At 54.5% G+C, this 21,684-nt stretch overlaps 1 protein-coding gene across 1 annotated transcript in view; it reads right to left on the bottom strand.

Annotated features, from left to right (window-relative positions):
- The window catches only part of KIAA2012 (KIAA2012 ortholog), a 353,000-nt gene that overhangs the window by 80,965 nt on the left and 250,351 nt on the right, over nt 1–21,684 (bottom strand). Inside the window, exons 17-18 of the mRNA XM_063932236.1 lie at nt 19,888–20,240; nt 12,348–12,565 (exon numbers count right to left, since the gene is read on the bottom strand). Of these exons, the coding sequence (XP_063788306.1) occupies nt 12,348–12,565; nt 19,888–20,240 (571 nt within the window). The remainder of the gene's footprint in view (nt 1–12,347; nt 12,566–19,887; nt 20,241–21,684) is intronic.

Raw genomic sequence — 21,684 nt, 5'->3', positions numbered from 1 at the left:
ACGCAGCCTATATGCAGAAACGAGGCACAGCGGGTCTGAGGGCTGGCCTATGGCTATGCAGCCTATACGCAGAAACGAGGCACATCGGGTCTGAGGGCTGGCCTATGGCTACGCAACCTATACGCAGAAACGAGGCACATGGGGTCTGAGGGCTGGCCTATGGCTACGCAGCCTATATGCAGAAACGAGGCACATCGGGTCTGAGGGCTGGCCTATGGCTACGCTGCCTATACGCAGAAACGAGGCACATCAGGTCTGGGGGCTGGCCTATGGCTATGCAGTCTATACACAGAAACGAGGCACATCGGGTCTGAGGGCTTGCCTATGGCTACGCAGCCTATATTCAGAAACGAGGCACATCGGGTGTGAGGGCAGGCCTACGGCTACGCAGCCTATACTCAGAAACGAGGCACAGCAGGTCTGAGGGCTGGCCTATGGCTACGCAGCCTATACGCAGAAACGAGGCACATCGGGTCTGAGGGCTGGCCTATGGCTACGCAGCCTATACACAGAAACGAGGCACATCGGGTTTGAGGGCTGGCCTATGGCTACGCACCCTATACTCAGAAACGAGGCACATCGGGTCTGAGGGCTGGCCTATGGCTACGCAGCCTATACTCAGAAACGAGGCACATCGGGTCTGAGGGCTGGCCTATGGCTACGCACCCTATACTCAGAAACGAGGCCTAGCAGGTCTGAGGGCTGGCCTATGGCTACGCAGCCTATACTCAGAAACGAGGCACATCGGGTGTGAGGGTTGGCCTATGGCTAGGCAGCCTATATGTAGAAACGAGGCACATCGGGTGTGAGGGCTGGCCTATGGCTACGCAGCCTATACGCAGAAACGAGGCACATCGGGTCTGAGGGCTGGCCTATGGCTACTCTGCCTATACGCAGAAACGAGGCACATCGGGTCTGAGGGCTGGCCTATGGCTACGCAGCCTATACGCAGAAACGAGGCACATCGGGTCTGAGGGCTGGCCTACGGCTAGGCAGCCTATATGTAGAAACGAGGCACATCGGGTCTGAGGGCTGGCCTATAGCTACGCAGCCTATACGCAGAAACGAGGCACATCGGGTGTGAGGGTTGGCCTATGGCTACGCAGCCTATACGCAGAAACGAGGCACATCAGGTCTGAGGGCTGGCCTACGGCTACGCAGCCTATACGCAGAAACGAGGCACATCAGGTCTGAGGGCTGGCCTACGGCTACGCTGCCTATACGCAGAAACGAGGCACATCGGGTCTGAGGGCTGGCCTATGGCTACGCAGCCTATACTCAGAAACGAGGCACATCAGGTCTGAGGGCTGGCCTATGGCTATGCAGCCTATACGCAGAAACGAGGCACATCGGGTGTGAAGGCTGGCCTATAGCTACGCAGCCTATACGCAGAAACGAGGCACATCAGGTCTGAGGGCTGGCCTATGGCTACGCAGCCTATACGCAGAAACGAGGCACATCAGGTCTGAGGGCTGGCCTACGGCTACGCAGCCTATATGCAGAAACGAGGCACATTGGGTCTGAGGGCTGGCCTATGGCTACGCAGCCTATACACAGAAACGAGGCACATCGGGTCTGAGGGCTGGCCTATGGCTACGCACCCTATACTCAGAAATGAGGCACATCGGGTCTGAGGGCTGGCCTATGGCTACGCAGCCTATACTCAGAAACGAGGCACATCGGGTCTGAGGGCTAGCCTATGGCTACGCACCCTATACTCAGAAACGAGGCACAGCAGGTCTGAGGGCTGGCCTATGGCTACGCAGCCTATACTCAGAAACGAGGCACATCGGGTGTGAGGGTTGGCCTATGGCTAGGCAGTCTATATGTAGAAACGAGGCACATCGGGTGTGAGGGCTGGCCTATGGCTACGCAGCCTATACGCAGAAACGAGGCACATCGGGTCTGAGGGCTGGCCTATGGCTACGCTGCCTATACGCAGAAACGAGGCACATCGGGTCTGAGGGCTGGCCTATGGTTACGCAGCCTATACGCAGAAACGAGGCACATCGGGTGTGAGGGCTGGCCTACGGCTAGGCAGCCTATACTCAGAAACGAGGCACATCGGGTGTGAGGGTTGGCCTATGGCTACGCAGCCTATACGCAGAAACGAGGCACATCAGGTCTGAGGGCTGGCCTATGGCTACGCAGCCTATACGCAGAAACGAGGCACATCGGGTCTGAGGGCTGGCCTACGGCTACGCAGCCTATACGCAGAAACGAGGCACATCGGGTCTGAGGGCTGGCCTATGGCTACGCAGCCTATACTCAGAAACGAGGCACATCAGGTCTGAGGGCTGGCCTATGGCTATGCAGCCTATACGCAGAAACGAGGCACATCGGGTGTGAAGGCTGGCCTATAGCTACGCAGCCTATACGCAGAAAAGAGGCACATCAGGTCTGAGGGCTGGCCTACGGCTACGCAGCCTATATGCAGAAACGAGGCACAGCGGGTCTGAGGGCTGGCCTATGGCTATGCAGCCTATACGCAGAAACGAGGCACATCGGGTGTGAGGGCTGGCCTACGGCTACGCAGCCTATATGCAGAAACGAGGCACAGCAGGTCTGAGGGCTGGCCTACGGCTACGCAGCCTGTACTCAGAAACGAGGCACAGCAGGTCTGAGGGCTGGCCTACGGCTACGCAGCCTGTACTCAGAAACGAGGCACATCAGGTCTGAGGGCTGGCCTACGGCTACGCAGCCTATACTCAGAAACGAGGCACATCGGGTGTGAGGGTTGGCCTATGGCTACGCAGCCTATATGCAGAAACGAGGCACATCGGGTCTGAAGGCTGGCCTATGGCTACGCAGCCTATACGCAGAAACGAGGCACATCAGGTCTGAGGGCTGGCCTATATGCAGAAACGAGGCACATCGGGTCTGAGGGCTGGCCTATGGCTACGCACCCTATACTCAGAAACGAGGCACATCGGGTCTGAGGGCTGGCCTATGGCTACGCAGCCTATACTCAGAAACGAGGCACATCGGGTCTGAGGGTTGGCCTATGGCTAGGCATTCTATATGCAGAAACGAGGCACATCAGGTCTGAGGGTTGGCCTATGGCTACGCAGCCTATACTCAGAAACGAGGCACATCGGGTCTGAGGGTTGGCCTATGGCTACGCAGCCTATACTCAGAAACGAGGCACATCGGGTCTGAGGGTTGGCCTATGGCTACGCAGCCTATACTCAGAAACGAGGCACATCGGGTGTGAGGGCTGGCCTATGGCTACGCAGCCTATACGCAGAAACAAGGCACATCGGGTCTGAGGGCTGGCCTATGGCTACGCTGCCTATACGCAGAAACGAGGCACATCGGGTCTGAGGGTTGGCCTATGGCTACGCAGCCTATACGCAGAAACGAGGCACATCGGGTCTGAGGGCTGGCCTATGGCTACGCAACCTATACGCAGAAACGAGGCACATCGGGTCTGAGGGCTGGCCTATGGCTACGCAGCCTATATGCAGAAACGAGGCACATCGGGTCTGAGGGCTGGCCTATGGCTACGCTGCCTATACGCAGAAACGAGGCACATCAGGTCTGGGGGCTGGCCTATGGCTACGCAGCCTATACGCAGAAACGAGGCACATCGGGTGTGAGGGCTGGCCTACGGCTAGGCAGCCTATATGTAGAAACGAGGCACAGCGGGTCTGAGGGCTGGCCTATGGCTACGCAGCCTATACGCAGAAATGAGGCACATCAGGTCTGAGGGCTGGCCTACGGCTACGCAGTCTATACGCAGAAACGAGGCACATCGGGTGTGAGGGCTGGCCTACGGCTACGCACCCTATACTGAGAAACGAGGCACATCGGGTGTGAGGGTTGGCCTATGGCTACGCAGCCTATACCCAGAAACGAGGCACATTGGGTGTGAGGGTTGGCCTATGGCTATGCAGCCTATACGCAGAAACGAGGCACATCGGGTGTGAGGGCTGGCCTATGGCTACGCTGCCTATACACAGAAACGAGGCACATCAGGTCTGAGGGCTGGCCTACGGCTACGCACCCTATACTCAGAAACGAGGCACATCGGGTCTGAGGGCTTGCCTATGGCTACGCAGCCTAAACTGAGAAACGAGGCACATCGGGTGTGAGGGTTGGCCTATGGCTACGCAGCCTATACCCAGAAACGAGGCACATTGGGTGTGAGGGTTGGCCTATGGCTATGCAGCCTATACGCAGAAACGAGGCACATCGGGTGTGAGGGCTGGCCTATGGCTACGCTGCCTATACACAGAAACGAGGCACATCAGGTCTGAGGGCTGGCCTACGGCTAGGCAGCCTATACGCAGAAACGAGGCACATGGGGTCTGAGGGCTGGCCTATGGCTACGCAACCTATATGCAGAAACGAGGCACATGGGGTCTGAGGGCTGGCCTATGGCTACGCAGTCTATACGCAGAAACGAGGCACATCGGGTGTGAGGGATGGCCTACGGCTACGCAGCCTATATGCAGAAACGAGGCACATCGGGTCTGAGGGCTGGCCTACGGCTACGCAGTCTATACGCAGAAACGAGGCACATCGGGTGTGAGGGCTGGCCTACGGCTACGCAGCCTATATGCAGAAACGAGGCACAGCAGGTCTGAGGGCTGGCCTATGGCTACGCAGCCTATATGCAGAAACGAGGCACATCGGGTCTGAGGGCTGGCATATGGCTACGCAACCTATACACAGAAACGAGGCACATCGGGTCTGAGGGCTGGCCTATGGCTACGCAGCCTATATGCAGAAACGAGGCACAGCAGGTCTGAGGGCTGGCCTATGGCTACGCAGCCTATATGCAGAAACGAGGCACATCGGGTCTGAGGGCTGGCATATGGCTACGCAACCTATACGCAGAAACGAGGCACATCGGGTCTGAGGGCTGGCCTATGGCTACGCAGCCTATACTCAGAAACGAGGCACATCGGGTCTGAGGGCTTGCCTATGGCTACGCAGCCTATACTCAGAAACGAGGCACATCGGGTGTGAGGGTTGGCCTATGGCTACGCAGCCTATACCCAGAAACGAGGCACATCGGGTGTGAGGGTTGGCCTATGGCTATGCAGCCTATACGCAGAAACGAGGCACATCGGGTGTGAGGGTTGGCCTATGGCTACGCAGCCTATACCCAGAAACGAGGCACATTGGGTGTGAGGGTTGGCCTATGGCTACGCAGCCTATACGCAGAAACGAGGCACATGGGGTCTGAGGGCTGGCCTATGGCTACGCAGTCTATACGCAGAAACGAGGCACATCGGGTGTGAGGGCTGGCCTACGGCTACGCAGCCTATATGCAGAAACGAGGCACATCAGGTCTGAGGGCTGGCCTATGGCTACGCAGTCTATACGCAGAAACGAGGCACATCGGGTGTGAGGACTGGCCTACGGCTACGCAGCCTATATGCAGAAACGAGGCACAGCGGGTCTGAGGGCTGGCCTATGGCTATGCCGCCTATACGCAGAAACGAGGCACATCGGGTCTGAGGGCTGGCCTATGGCTACGCAACCTATACGCAGAAACGAGGCACATGGGGTCTGAGGGCTGGCCTATGGCTACGCAGCCTATATGCAGAAACGAGGCACATCGGGTCTGAGGGCTGGCCTATGGCTACGCTGCCTATACGCAGAAACGAGGCACATCGGGTCTGAGGGCTTGCCTATGGCTACGCAGCCTATATTCAGAAACGAGGCACATCGGGTGTGAGGGCAGGCCTACGGCTACGCAGCCTATACTCAGAAACGAGGCACAGCAGGTCTGAGGGCTGGCCTATGGCTACGCAGCCTATATGCAGAAACGAGGCACAGCAGGTCTGAGGGCTGGCCTATGGCTACGCAGCCTATACGCAGAAACGAGGCACATCAGGTCTGAGGGCTGGCCTACGGCTACGCAGCCTGTACTCAGAAACGAGGCACATCGGGTCTAAGGGCTGGCCTACGGCTACGCAGCCTATACTCAGAAACGAGGCACATCGGGTCTGAGGGCTGGCCTATGGCTACGCAGCCTATACGCAGAAACGAGGCACATCGGGTCTGAGGGCTGGCCTATGGCTACGCAGCCTATACGCAGAAATGAGGCACATCAGGTCTGAGGGTTGGCCTATGGCTACGCTGCCTATACGCAGAAACGAGGCACATCGGGTGTGAGGGTTGGCCTATGGCTACGCAGCCTATACGCAGAAACGAGGCACATCAGGTCTGAGGGCTGGCCTACGGCTAGGCAGCCTATACGCAGAAACGAGGCACATCGGGTCTGAGGGCTGGCCTATGGCTACGCAACCTATACTCAGAAACGAGGCACATCGGGTGTGAGGGCTGGCCTACGGCTACGCAGCCTATACTCAGAAACAAGGCACATCGGGTCTGAGGGTTGGCCTATGGCTACGCAGCCTATACGCAGAAACGAGGCACATCGGGTCTGAGGGCTGGCCTATGGCTACGCAACCTATACGCAGAAACGAGGCACATCGGGTCTGAGGGCTGGCCTATGGCTACGCAGCCTATACGCAGAAACGAGGCACATCAGGTCTGAGGGCTGGCCTACGGCTAGGCAGCCTATACGCAGAAACGAGGCACATCGGGTCTGAGGGCTGGCCTATGGCTACGCAACCTATACTCAGAAACGAGGCACATCGGGTGTGAGGGCTGGCCTACGGCTACGCAGCCTATACTCAGAAACAAGGCACATCGGGTCTGAGGGTTGGCCTATGGCTACGCAGCCTATACGCAGAAACGAGGCACATCGGGTCTGAGGGCTGGCCTATGGCTACGCAACCTATACGCAGAAACGAGGCACATCGGGTCTGAGGGCTGGCCTATGGCTACGCAGCCTATATGCAGAAACGAGGCACATCGGGTCTGAGGGCTGGCCTATGGCTACGCTGCCTATACGCAGAAACGAGGCACATCAGGTCTGGGGGCTGGCCTATGGCTACGCAGCCTATACGCAGAAACGAGGCACATCGGGTGTGAGGGCTGGCCTACGGCTAGGCAGCCTATATGTAGAAACGAGGCACAGCGGGTCTGAGGGCTGGCCTATGGCTACGCAGCCTATACGCAGAAATGAGGCACATCAGGTCTGAGGGCTGGCCTACGGCTACGCAGTCTATACGCAGAAACGAGGCACATCGGGTGTGAGGGCTGGCCTACGGCTACGCACCCTATACTGAGAAACGAGGCACATCGGGTGTGAGGGTTGGCCTATGGCTACGCAGCCTATACCCAGAAACGAGGCACATTGGGTGTGAGGGTTGGCCTATGGCTATGCAGCCTATACGCAGAAACGAGGCACATCGGGTGTGAGGGCTGGCCTATGGCTACGCTGCCTATACACAGAAACGAGGCACATCAGGTCTGAGGGCTGGCCTACGGCTACGCACCCTATACTCAGAAACGAGGCACATCGGGTCTGAGGGCTTGCCTATGGCTACGCAGCCTATACTGAGAAACGAGGCACATCGGGTGTGAGGGTTGGCCTATGGCTACGCAGCCTATACCCAGAAACGAGGCACATTGGGTGTGAGGGTTGGCCTATGGCTATGCAGCCTATACGCAGAAACGAGGCACATCGGGTGTGAGGGCTGGCCTATGGCTACGCTGCCTATACACAGAAACGAGGCACATCAGGTCTGAGGGCTGGCCTACGGCTAGGCAGCCTATACGCAGAAACGAGGCACATGGGGTCTGAGGGCTGGCCTATGGCTACGCAACCTATACGCAGAAACGAGGCACATGGGGTCTGAGGGCTGGCCTATGGCTACGCAGTCTATACGCAGAAACGAGGCACATCGGGTGTGAGGGCTGGCCTACGGCTACGCAGCCTATATGCAGAAACGAGGCACATCGGGTCTGAGGGCTGGCCTACGGCTACGCAGTCTATACGCAGAAACGAGGCACATCGGGTGTGAGGGCTGGCCTACGGCTACGCAGCCTATATGCAGAAACGAGGCACAGCAGGTCTGAGGGCTGGCCTATGGCTACGCAGCCTATATGCAGAAACGAGGCACATCGGGTCTGAGGGCTGGCATATGGCTACGCAGCCTATACTCAGAAACGAGGCACATCAGGTCTGAGGGCTGGCCTATGGCTATGCAGCCTATACGCAGAAACGAGGCACATCGGGTGTGAAGGCTGGCCTATAGCTACGCAGCCTATACGCAGAAACGAGGCACATCAGGTCTGAGGGCTGGCCTATGGCTACGCAGCCTATACGCAGAAACGAGGCACATCAAGTCTGAGGGCTGGCCTACGGCTACGCAGCCTATATGCAGAAACAAGGCACATCGGGTCTGAGGGCTGGCCTATGGCTACGCAGCCTATACACAGAAACGAGGCACATCGGGTCTGAGGGCTGGCCTATGGCTACGCACCCTATACTCAGAAACGAGGCACATCGGGTCTGAGGGCTGGCCTATGGCTACGCAGCCTATACTCAGAAACGAGGCACATCGGGTCTGAGGGCTGGCCTATGGCTACGCACGCTATACTCAGAAACGAGGCACAGCAGGTCTGAGGGCTGGCCTATGGCTACGCAGCCTATACTCAGAAACGAGGCACATCGGGTGTGAGGGTTGGCCTATGGCTAGGCAGTCTATATGTAGAAACGAGGCACATCGGGTGTGAGGGCTGGCCTATGGCTACGCAGCCTATACGCAGAAACGAGGCACATCGGGTCTGAGGGCTGGCCTATGGCTACGCTGCCTATACGCAGAAACAAGGCACATCGGGTCTGAGGGCTGGCCTATGGCAACGCAGCCTATACGCAGAAACGAGGCACATCGGGTGTGAGGGCTGGCCTACGGCTAGGCAGCCTATACTCAGAAACGAGGCACATCGGGTGTGAGGGTTGGCCTATGGCTACGCAGCCTATACGCAGAAACGAGGCACATCAGGTCTGAGGGCTGGCCTATGGCTACGCAGCCTATACGCAGAAACGAGGCACATCGGGTCTGAGGGCTGGCCTACGGCTACGCAGCCTATACGCAGAAACGAGGCACATCGGGTCTGAGGGCTGGCCTATGGCTACGCAGCCTATACTCAGAAACGAGGCACATCAGGTCTGAGGGCTGGCCCATGGCTATGCAGCCTATACGCAGAAACGAGGCACATCGGCTGTGAAGGCTGGCCTATAGCTACGCAGCCTATACGCAGAAACGAGGCACATCAGGTCTGAGGGCTGGCCTACGGCTACGCAGCCTATATGCAGAAACGAGGCACAGCGGGTCTGAGGGCTGGCCTATGGCTATGCAGCCTATACGCAGAAACGAGGCACATCGGGTGTGAGGGCTGGCCTACGGCTACGCAGCCTATATGCAGAAACGAGGCACAGCAGGTCTGAGGGCTGGCCTACGGCTACGCAGCCTGTACTCAGAAACGAGGCACAGCAGGTCTGAGGGCTGGCCTACGGCTACGCAGCCTGTACTGAGAAACGAGGCACATCAGGTCTGAGGGCTGGCCTACGGCTACGCAGCCTGTACTCAGAAACGAGGCACATCAGGTCTGAGGGCTGGCCTACGGCTACGCAGCCTATACTCAGAAACGAGGCACATCGGGTGTGAGGGTTGGCCTATGGCTACGCAGCCTATACGCAGAAACGAGGCACATCGGGTCTGAGGGCTGGCCTATGGCTACGCAGCCTATACGCAGAAACGAGGCACATCAGGTCTGAGGGCTGGCCTATGGCTACGCAGCCTATATGCAGAAACGAGGCACATCGGGTCTGAGGGCTGGCCTATGGCTACGCACCCTATACTCAGAAACGAGGCACATCGGGTCTGAGGGCTGGCCTATGGCTACGCAGCCTATACTCAGAAATGAGGCACATCGGGTCTGAGGGTTGGCCTATGGCTAGGCAGCCTATATGCAGAAACGAGGCACATCAGGTCTGAGGGTTGGCCTATGGCTACGCAGCCTATACTCAGAAACGAGGCACATCGGGTCTGAGGGTTGGCCTATGGCTACGCAGCCTATACTCAGAAACGAGGCACATCGGGTCTGAGGGTTGGCCTATGGCTACGCAGCCTATACTCAGAAACGAGGCACATCGGGTGTGAGGGCTGGCCTATGGCTACGCAGCCTATACGCAGAAACGAGGCACATCGGGTCTGAGGGCTGGCCTATGGCTACGCTGCCTATACGCAGAAACGAGGCACATCGGGTCTGAGGGTTGGCCTATGGCTACGCAGCCTATACGCAGAAACGAGGCACATCGGGTCTGAGGGCTGGCCTATGGCTACGCTGCCTATACGCAGAAACGAGGCACATCGGGTCTGAGGGCTGGCCTATGGCTACGCAGCCTATACGCAGAAACGAGGCACATCGGGTGTGAGGGCTGGCCTACGGCTAGGCAGCCTATATGTAGAAACGAGGCACAGCGGGTCTGAGGGCTGGCCTATGGCTACGCAGCCTATACGCAGAAATGAGGCACATCAGGTCTGAGGGCTGGCCTATGGCTACGCAGCCTATACTCAGAAACGAGGCACGTCGGGTCTGAGGGCTGGCCTACGGCTACGCTGCCTATACGCAGAAACGAGGCACATCGGGTCTGAGGGCTGGCCTATGGCTTCACAGCCTATATGCAGAAACGAGGCACATCAGGTCTGAGGGCTGGCCTACGGCTACGCAGACTATACACAGAAACGAGGCACAGCAGGTCTGAGGGATGGCCTACGGCTACGCTGCCTATACGCAGAAACGAGGCACATCGGGTCTGAGGGCTGGCCTATGGCTACGCAGCCTATATGCAGAAACGAGGCACATCAGGTCTGAGGGCTGGCCTACGGCTACGCTGCCTATACACAGAAACGAGGCACATCGGGTGTGAGGGTTGGCCTATGGCTTTGCAGCCTATACGCAGAAACGAGGCACATCGGGTGTGAGGGCTGGCCTACGGCTACGCAGCCTATATGCAGAAACGAGGCACAGCAGTCTGAGGGCTGGCCTATGGCTACGCAGCCTATATGCAGAAACGAGGCACAGCAGGTCTGAGGGCTGGCCTATGGCTACGCAGCCTATATGCAGAAACGAGGCACAGCAGGTCTGAGGGCTGGCCTATGGCTACGCAGCCTATATGCAGAAACGAGGCACATCAGGTCTGAGGGCTGGCCTATGGCTACGCACCCTATACGCAGAAACGAGGCACATCAGGTCTGAGGGCTGGCCTATGGCTACGCAGCCTATACGCAGAAACGAGGCACATCGGGTCTGAGGGCTGGCCTATGGCTACGCAGCCTATACTCAGAAACGAGGCACATCAGGTCTGAGGGCTGGCCTATGGCTACGCAGCCTATACGCAGAAACGAGGCACATCGGGTCTGAGGGCTGGCCTATGGCTACGCTGCCTATACGCAGAAACGAGGCACATCAGGTCTGAGGGCTGGCCTATGGCTACGCAGCCTATACTCAGAAACGAGGCACATCAGGTCTGAGGGCTGGCCTATGGCTACGCAGCCTATACGCAGAAACGAGGCACATCGGGTCTGAGGGCTGGCCTATGGCTACGCTGCCTATACGCAGAAACGAGGCACATCGGGTCTGAGGGCTGGCCTATGGCTACGCAGACTACGCAGAAACGAGGCACATCAGGTCTGAGGGCTGGCCTATGGCTATGCAGCCTATACTCAGATATGAGGCACATCGGGTCTGAGGGCTGGCCAATGGCTACGCAGACTACGCAGAAACGAGGCACATCGGGTCTGAGGGTTGGCCTATGGCTACGCAGCCTATACTCAGATATGAGGCACATCGGGTGTGAGGGCTGGCCTATGGCTACGCAGCCTATACGCAGAAACGAGGCACAGCAAGTCTGAGGGCTGGCATACGGCAACGCAGCCTGTACGCAGAAACGAGGCACATCGGGTCTGAGGGCTGGCCTATGGCTACGCAGCCTATACGCAGAAACGAGGCACAGCAAGTCTGAGGGCTGGCATATGGCAACGCAGCCTATACGCAGAAACGAGGCACATCGGGTCTGAGGGCTAGCCTACGGCTACGCAGCCACCATGTTTTTGTACACAGGAACCCGCAGCTGACGGCAGACACATGCCAGGAAGTGGCCATGACACGTTGCGTTTTTGGAACCACTCCCTGTGAAACCCTCCAGTCACCTCCTGTCAATCACTTTCCCGTGAAATCCTCATTGCGAGCCGGACCACAGCGGAACCTTGATGCATGCGCAGTGCAATCGCAGCACATACGCAGTGTGTTGTGTGAACATCGCCCACTGCGCACAAACATGACAGCCCAGTAATTACAGCTGATCACCTTTGTGCATTGTAAATGTCGCACCATGAAACAATTCCTCCGCCAGGCGCTGGAACGCTGCTGCGTACATGTATTATAAAGGGGGGTTTCAGCTCCATTCTTACCGCATCTCCTCTGCTCTTCTCCGCTGCTGCTCTTCCAGCTCTTCCTGCATCTTCTCCATCCTCTCCTGCTGTTCTCTCTCCAGGTGCAGCTGCTCTTCTCGCTCCCGCCTCTTCCGCTCCACCTCCAGCCTCCTCCGCTCCGCTTTCTCTGACAGGGCCCGCGCCCGTGATGACCTCCGCTGATGGACTGAGCTGCCAGCAGCCTGGAAATCCGCCAGCTGCAAATGCAGATACTGAATAATAAATCCCACTGACCATGGACTGGGCGTGATATGGCAATGACAGCACCTGGTTACGCGCTGTGCTGCCTGTAAGGCGATTGCCGCGTGGCGGTGTTCTCAGAGGAGCACACACAGCACGGCTGCTGGAACGTTGCGTTTGGTATCCATAAGTTACACTCCTGTTGTAGCTCAATGAGAAAGCAATAAGTGACCTTTTTCTGTCTATCTGCCAATGTATCCCTGATGAAGTCTCTAAGAGACGAAACGAGTAGGGTAAATGTCGCTGTATTGGCCGCCATTGTGGATACTACTGGCGTGAGCTCACACCTATTAGTTGGATGAGATAGGAAGCTGGTGACGTCTGTCCTAAGTGGGGTCGAAATTGCTGCATCTGATGAGTTATGTAACACATTACAGTGACTTATACAGGTTGAGTCTCCTTGGGACCAGAGGTATTTTGGATATGGGATTTTTCTGTATTTTGGAATAATTGCATCCCATAAAGAGATATCATGGTGATGGGACCTAAATCTAAGCACAGAATGCATTTATGTTTCATATACACCTTATACACACAGCCTGAAGGTCATTTAATACAATATTTTTATAACTTTGTGCATTAAACAAAGTGTGTGTACATTCACACAATTCATTTATGTTCTCTCCCTTCCTCTCGACCCCGGTTCATCATTGCTGTGTGACCATATCATGCAGCCCACCAAGAACCTCTGCAATCTGGAGGACAACTGTGCAGTAGATAGCGCCTATCCTTGTGTATACATGCCTTTCTCTAACGTCCTAGTGGATGCTGGGAACTCCGTAAGGACCATGGGGAATAGCGGGCTCCGAAGGAGGCTGGGCACTCTAGAAAGATCTTAGACTACCTGGTGTGCACTGGCTCCTCCCACTATGACCCTCCTCCAAGCCTCAGTTAGATTTCGTGCCCGGCCGAGGTTGGATGCACACTAGGGGCTCTCCTGAGCTCTTAGAAAGTTATAGTCTTAGAATTTGTTATTTTCAGTGAGACCTGCTGGCAACAGGCTCACTGCAGCGAGGGACTAAGGGGAGAAGAAGCGAACTCGCCTGCTTGCAGCCGGATTGGGCTTCTTAGGCTACTGGACACCATTAGCTCCAGAGGGATCGACCGCAGGCCCAGCCTTGATGTTCGGTCCCGGAGCCGCGCCGCCGTCCCCCTTACAGAGCCAGAAGCAAGAAGATGGTCCGGAAAATCGGCGGCATGAAGACTCTGTCTTCACCAAGGTAGCGCACAGCACTGCAGCTGTGCGCCATTGCTCCTCTCACACACTTCACACTCCGGTCACTGAGGGTGCAGGGCGCTGGGGGGGGCGCCCTGAGGCAGCAATAAAAACACCTTGGCTGGCTAAAATACCTCAATATATGGCCCCAGGGGCTATATATGAGGTAAATACCCCTGCCAGAATTCCATAAAAAACGGGAGAATAGGCCACGAAAAAGGGGCGGAGCCTATCTCCTCAGCACACTGGCGCCATTTTTCCCTCACAGCTCGGCTGGAGGGAAGCTCCCTGGCTCTTCCCTGCAATTCTACAGTGCAGTAAGAGGGAAAAGAGAGGGGGGGCATTAAAATTGGCACTGTATACAGTATATTATATAAAAAGCAGCTATTAGGGACATAACTCAGTTAGTCCCTGTATATATATAGCGCTCTGGTGTGTGCTGGCATACTCTTACTCTGTCCCCCCAAAGGGCTTTTGTGGGTCCTGTCCTCGTTTAGAGCATTCCCTGTGTGTCTGCGGTGTGTCGGTACGGCTGTGTCGACATGTTGAATGAGGAGGCTTATATGGTGACAGAACAGAGGCCGATATATGTGATGTCGCCCCCTGTGGGGCCGACACCAGAGTGGATGGATAGGTGAAAGGTATTAACCGACAGTGTCAACTCCTTACATAAAAGGGTGGATGACATAACAGCTGTGGGACAGCCGGCTTCGCAGCCCGCGCTTGCCCAGGTGTCTCAAAGGCCATCAGGGGCTCAAAAACGCCCGCTCTCTCAGATGGCAGACACAGATGTCGACACGGAGTTTGACTCCAGTGTCGACAAGGTGGAGACATATACACAATCCACTAGGAACATCCGTGACGTGATCCCGGCAATAAAAAATGTGTTATACATTTCTGACTTTAACCCAAGCACCACTAAAAATGGGTTTTAGGTTTGGGGAGAAAAAACAGGCAGTGTTTTGTTCCCCCATCAGATGAATAAATGAAGTGTGTGAAAGCGTGGGTTCCCCCGTTAAGAAACTGGTAATTTATAAAAAGTTACTGATGGCGTACCCTTTCCCGCCAGGTGGATAAGTTACGCTGGGAGATATCCCCTAGGGTGGATAAGGCGCTCACACGTTTGTCAAAAAAGGTGGCACTGCCGTCTTAGGATACGGCCACTTTAATAGGTACCTGTTGATAAAAAACAGGAGGCTATCCTGAAGTCTGTATTTACACACTCAGGTACTAGACTGAGACCTGCAGATAGTGCTGCTGCAGCGTGGTTGGTGACCCTGTCAAACAGGGATAATAGTTGGCAAACATAAAAACATATTAAAGACGTTGTCTTATATATGGGGGATGCACAGAGGGATATTTTGCCGGCTGGCATCCAAAATAAATGTAATGTCCATTCTGTCAGGAGGGTATTAGAGACCTGTCACTGGACAGGTGATGCTGACTTAAAAAGCGCATAGAGAGCCTTATAAGGGTGAGGAATTATTTGGGGATGGTCTCTGGGACCTCGTATCCACAGCAACTGCTGGGAAGAAATAATTTTACCTCAGGTTTCCTCACAGACAAAGGTACAGTCCTTTCGGCTTCAGAAAAGCAAGCGGGTCAAATGGCGCTTCCTTTCTGTACAGAGACAAGGGTAGAGGGAAAAAAGCTGCACCAGTCAGCCTGTTCCCAGAATCAAGATTCTTCCCCCGCCTCCTGTGAGGCCACACCATGACGCGGGTGCTCCACAGGTGTAGCCAGGTACGGTGGGGGGCCGTCTCAAAAATTTCAGCAATTAGTGGGCTCGCTCACAGGTGGATCCCTGTTTCTTTCAAGTAGTATTTCAGGGGTACAAGCTGGAATTCGAGATGTCTCCCCCCAGCCGTTTCCTAAAATATGCCTTGCTGACAACTCCCTCAGGCAGGGAGGCTGTGCTAGAGGCAATTAATAAGCGGTATTCCCAGCAGGTAATACTCAAGGTGCCCCTACTTCAACAAGGACGGGGTTACTATTCCACACGGGTTGGGGTACCGAAACCGCATGGTTCGGTGTGACCCATTTTATATTTAAAATCCTTGAACACAAAAATTCAAGTTCAAGATGGAATCGCTCAGGGCGGTTATTCCAAGCCTGGACGAGGGGGATTACATGGTATCCTGGGACATCAAGGATGCTTACCTGCATGTCCCCATTTACCATCCTCGCCAGGAGTACCTCAGATTTGTGGTACAGGATTACCATTACCAAGTCCAGACACTGCCGTTTGGACTGTACATGGCACCGAGGGTGTTTTATCAAGGTAATGGCCGAAATGTTGATACTCCTTCAAAAAAAGGGAGTTGTAATCATCCCGTACTTGGACAATCTCGTTATAAGGGCGAGGTCCAAGGAGCAGTTGGTAGTCGGGGTAGCACTATTTTGGAAAGTGCTACAACAGCATGGTTGGATTCTAAACAGTCCAAAGTCACAGCTGGTTCCTATGACACGTCTACTGTTCCTGGGGATGGTTCTGGACATAAACCAGAAATAGTGTTTCTCCCGGAGGAGAAAGCCAAGGAGTTGTCATCTCTAGTCAGAGACCTCCTGAAGCCAAAATAGGTAGCGGTGCATCATTGCACGCGAGTCCTGGGAAAAATGGTAGCTTCCTACGAAGCAATCCCATTAGGCAGGTTCCATACAAGAACTTTTCAGAGGGACCTGTTGGACAAGTGGTCCGGATCGCATCTTCCGATGCATAGGCTGATAACCCTGTCTCCAAGGACCAGGGTATCTCTACTGTGGTGGCTGCAGAGTGCCCATCTTCAAGAGGGCCGCAGGTTCGGCATACAGGACTAGGTCCTAGTGACCATGGATTCCAGCCTTTGAGGCTGGGAGGCAGTCACACAGGGAAGAAATTTCCAGGGACTTTGGTCAAGTCAGGTTATTTCCCTACACATAAATATTCTGGACCTGAGGGCCATTTACAATGCCCTGAGGCCGGCAAGGCCTCTGCTTCAAAACCAGCCGGTACTGATCCAATCAGACAACATCACGGCAGTCGCCCATGTAAACCAACAGGGCGGCACAAGAAGCAGGATGGCGATGGCAGAAGCCACAAGGATTCTCCGATAGGCGGAAAATCATGTGTTAGCACTGTCAGCAGTGTTCATTCCCGGAGTGGACAACTGGGAAGCAGATCTTCTCAACAGACACGACCTCCACCCGGGAGAATGGGGACTTCCTCCAGAAGTCTTCCAATAGGATTGTACACCATTGGGAAAGGCCACAGGTGGACATGATGGCGTCCCGCCTCAACAAAAAGCTATAAAAGATATTGCACCGGGTCAAGGGACCCTCAGGCGATAGCTATGGACGCTCTGGTAACACTGTGGGTGTACCAGTCGGTTTATGTGTTCCCCCCTCTGCCTCTCATACCAAAGGTACTGAGAATAATAAGAAGGCGAGGAGTAAGAACGATACTCGTGGATGGCCAAGAAGAGCTTGGTACCCAGAACTTCAAGAATTTATATCAGAGGACCCATGGCCTCTCCCACTCAGACAGGACCTGCGGCAGCAGGGGCCCTGTCTGTTCCAAGACTTACCGCGGCTGCGTTTGTCGGCATGGCGGTTGAACGCCGGATCCTGAAGGAAAAGGGCATTCCGGAGGAAGTCATTCCTACGCTTACTAAAGCCAGGAAAGAGGTTACAGCAACTCATTATCACCGCATATGGCGAAAATATGTTGCATGGTGTGAGGCCGAAAGGGCCCCAACAGAGGAATTTCAACTAGGTCGATTTCTGCATTTCCTGCAAGCAGGAGTGACTATGGGCCTTAAATTGGGTTCCATTAAGGTACAGATCTCGGCTCTGTCGATTTTCTTTCAAAAAGAACTAGCTTCAGTACCTGAAGTTCAGACATTTATAAAAGGAGTGCTGCAGAGTCAGCCCCCGTTTGTGCCTCCTGTGGCACCTTGGGATCTCAACGTGGTGTTGAGTTTCTTAAAATCACATTGGTTTGAACCACTAAAAACCGTGGATCTGAAATATCTCACGTGGAAGGTGGTTATGTTATTGGCCTTGGCTTCTGCCAGGCGAGTATCAAAGTTGGCGGCTTTGTCTTGTAAAAGCCCTTATTTGAGTTTCCATATGGATAGGGCAGAATTGAGGGCTCGTCCTCAGTTTCTCCCAAAGGTGGTGTCAGCGTTTCACCTGAACCAGCCTATTGTGGTGCCTAGGCTACTAGGGACTTGGAGGACTCCAAGTTGCTAGACGTTGTCAGGGCACTGAAAATATATGTTTCCAGAACGGCTAGAGTCAGAAAATCTGACTCGCTGTTTATCCTATATGCACCTAACAAGCTGGGTGCTCCTGCTTCTAAGCAGACTATTGCTCGTTGGATTTGTAGTACAATTCAGCTTGCACATACTGTGGCAGGCCTGCCACAGCCAAAATCTGTCAATGCCCATTCCACAAGGAAGGTGGGCTCATCTTGGGCGGCTGCCCGAGGGGTCTCGGCTTTACAACTTTGCCGAGCAGCTACTTGGTCAGGGGCAAACACGTTTGCAAAATTCTACAAATTTGATACCCTGGCTGAGGAGGACCTGGAGTTCTCTCATTCAGTGCTGCAGAGTCATCCGCACTCTCCCGCCCGTTTGGGAGCTTTGGTATAATCCCCATGGTCCTTACGGAGTTCCCAGCATCCACTAGGACGTTAGAGAAAATAAGAATTTACTCACCGGTAATTCTATTTCTCGTAGTCCATAGTGGATGCTGGGCGCCCATCCCAAGTGCGGTTTATCTGCAATACTTGTACATAGTTATTGTTAACTAAATCGGGTTATTGTTGAGCCATCTGTTGAGAGGCTCTATTGTTTCATACTGTTAACTGTGTTTCATATCACGAGTTGTACGGTGTGATTGGTGTGGCTGGTATGAGTCTTACCCGGGATTCAAAATCCTTCCTTATTGTGTACGCTCGTCCGGGCACAGTACCTAACTGAGGCTTGGAGGAGGGTCATAGTGGGAGGAGCCAGTGCACACCAGGTAGTCTAAGATCTTTCTAGAGTGCCCAGCCTCCTTCGGAGCCCGCTATTCCCCATGGTCCTTACGGAGTTCCCAGCATCCACTACGGACTACGAGAAATAGAATTACCGGTGAGTAAATTCTTATTATTTCCCTATAGATTGTAAGCTTGTGAGCAGGGCCCTCCTACCTCTATGACTGTTTGTTATTACCAAGTTTTGTTATATCATTGTTATTAACAATTGTAAAGCGCAACGGAATTTGCTGCGCTATACAAGAAACTTATTAATAAATAAATATACACCTTATACACAGCCTGGAGGTCATTTAATACAATATTTTTAATAACTTTGTGTACATTGAGCCATCAGAAAACAAAGGTTTCACCATCTCAGTCTCACTCAAAAAATTCTGTATTTCGGAATATTGTGATATGGGATACTCAACCTGTATTCTATTGTAATAAATATTTTAACAGTATGGGCGGGATGTATTAAGATACATCGCCACCCATCGCCGCTTATCGCAGCGATGTTGATCAAATATGTACTAACATATGTGATCAATATCGCAATGCGGTGACGGAGCCCCCCCGCGATACCTGTGAGGTGGTGTGCGCCTCCGTCACCTCCCCGGGATCTTCACACTGCCTAGACGCCAGGAAGCAGCAGCAGTCTGTCCCCAGCACCTCCTCCTCCTCCTCCATGCAGCCGGAAGGACCTCCAGCCGCATTGCTGGGGGGAGGAGGAGACTACCTTCCGGGACCAGGGCAGCCTGGAGGAAGGTATGCCGGGGAGGAGGGGGGTCGGTGTCTGTGGCGGGGGTTGGCATCTGCGGCGGCTGGCGAAAACAAGCCCATAGGATTCTATACCCTCATCAGCTAAAACGCGGCTGTTGGGTGATAGTACATTTTAAAATGCAGTAATAACCCCAAAAACGGGGGTTTTACCGCATTTTTTCTTTAGTACATCCCGTCCTAAGTAACGAGTGGCCATTGGCCTTTCATTCTTGGGTGCATTATTGGTATGAGGGGAAAGTGATATTCTGTGTAAGGAAGGAGCAGGGCGAACTGCCGGTTACCTCCGATGCTGCTTCCGATGCTTCGCTGTACGCCTGGTCATCGTCCGCCTGACTTGTGGCATCATCTGTGCTGGTCGTACGTTTCTCGGCTGCTTGCAGAGTGGGCGCTGTGTCTGCGCCGGAATGGAGGTCTGTGGGCGCTGTGTCTGAGCTGGAATGAAGGTCTGTGGGCGCTGTTGGTGTGGGCGTTCTCTCCTCGTGTCGCTCTACTACATAAGAGTCCTCACTCTCGTTGTCTGTCTCATGTTCCTCCTCTCCCTGCGCTTCATGAAGGGTCTCCTGCCTCTGCACCTGCCCCGGGGGTCTCTTTGGATGGTAGAGGATGTCTTCTGCTTTCTTATGTCTGGGTTGTCCTGTAACGTGCAGCAGAACGCCATCAGAGGAAGCACAACTACTCCAATCTTACACTATGAGGGGGCAGCACGCCTGGTGCTATAGAAATAACTGGTGATAAATAATAATAGTAAATCAGAGAAATAAGAATGAAGCAGGTGACGTAAGTATTCATCTATCTGTGTCACTACGTAAAATACTATTTGTCACCTACGTGGATAAATCTCCTGAACACCCGATGGTGGGTATCACGGTGGGGGTTAGGTTAGGGGCTGGGGGGGGGGGGGCGAGGGGGTTTAGGTCAAGGCACTAGGGGGGTAAGGGTTAGGCACTATGCTGGGGGGGGGTTAGTCCTAGCTGCCGCCCAGCAAGGGTTAGCCATAATGCCACGCCCGGAGGGTTAGGGGACGGGTAGAAATACTTCCCCGCTCCAGTGTCGGGATCTTCAATGAAAAGATGCGGCAGGCAGTCATGTGACCGCCGGCATCCTGACAGCCGGGATATCATATGGACAGCCCAGGAAGGAAGCTCTACCCCTGGGGGAAGGAGCAGCACATATGCAGGTGGCGGGTGTAGAGATCTGGTCCGGGGATGAGAGAGCCTGAGACTGGTAATACCCTGGCATTGTGCAGTGTTATAGTATTGCACCTGATGTGCTATTCATGTAATAAAGGTGCTATTGTACATTTCTCTCTACGGTTCCAATACCCAGTATCCTCACAGCAATAAGGAGATTTATGGTAGACTTACCATGGTTAAATTTCTTTCTGTGAGGTACACTGGATTCCACAGGGAATAACATTGGGGGTGTAGAGTTGGATCTTGATCCGAGGCACCAACAGGCTAAAGCTTTGACTGTTCCCAGGATGCACAGCGAAGCCTCCTCTATAACCCCGCCTCCAGGCACTGGAGCTCAGTTTCGTTAACCAGTCCAATGCAGTAGCAGGTAAAGAGACGGTAGATGTTAGTCACATACGCCACATTCTCACGAGAGGAGAAGGTACCAGCGGCTAATGCCATACAAACCCAAAGAAGCTAAGTGCGTCCGGGTGGGCGCCCTGTGGAGCCCAGTGTACCTCGCAGAAAGAGATTTAACAATGGTAAGTCTTACCATAAATCTCCTTTTCTGCAGCGGGGTACACTGGTATTCCATAGGGAATAACTTCGGGGATGTCCTAAAGCAGTTCCTCATGGGAGGGGACGCACTGTAGCGGGCACAAGAACCGGGCGTCCAAAGGAAGCATCCTGGGAGGCAGAAGTATCAAAGGCATAGAACCTGATGAACGTGTTCACAGAGGACCACATACCTTGCACAATTGTTCAGCGGACGCACCTCGGCGGACCGCCCAAGGAGGTCCAACAGACCGAGTAGAATGGGCCTTGATAGCAGCAGGAGCTGGAAGACCAGCCTGTGCATAAGCATGTGTAATCACCATTCTAATCCATCTGGCCAAGGTTTGCTTA

The sequence above is a fragment of the Pseudophryne corroboree genome, chromosome 7 (assembly GCF_028390025.1).
Source record: "Pseudophryne corroboree isolate aPseCor3 chromosome 7, aPseCor3.hap2, whole genome shotgun sequence".
NCBI classification, from domain to species: Eukaryota; Metazoa; Chordata; class Amphibia; order Anura; family Myobatrachidae; genus Pseudophryne; species Pseudophryne corroboree.
Note: the sequence above shows the minus strand (reverse complement) of the source record. Positions and strands in the feature narration are given on the sequence as shown.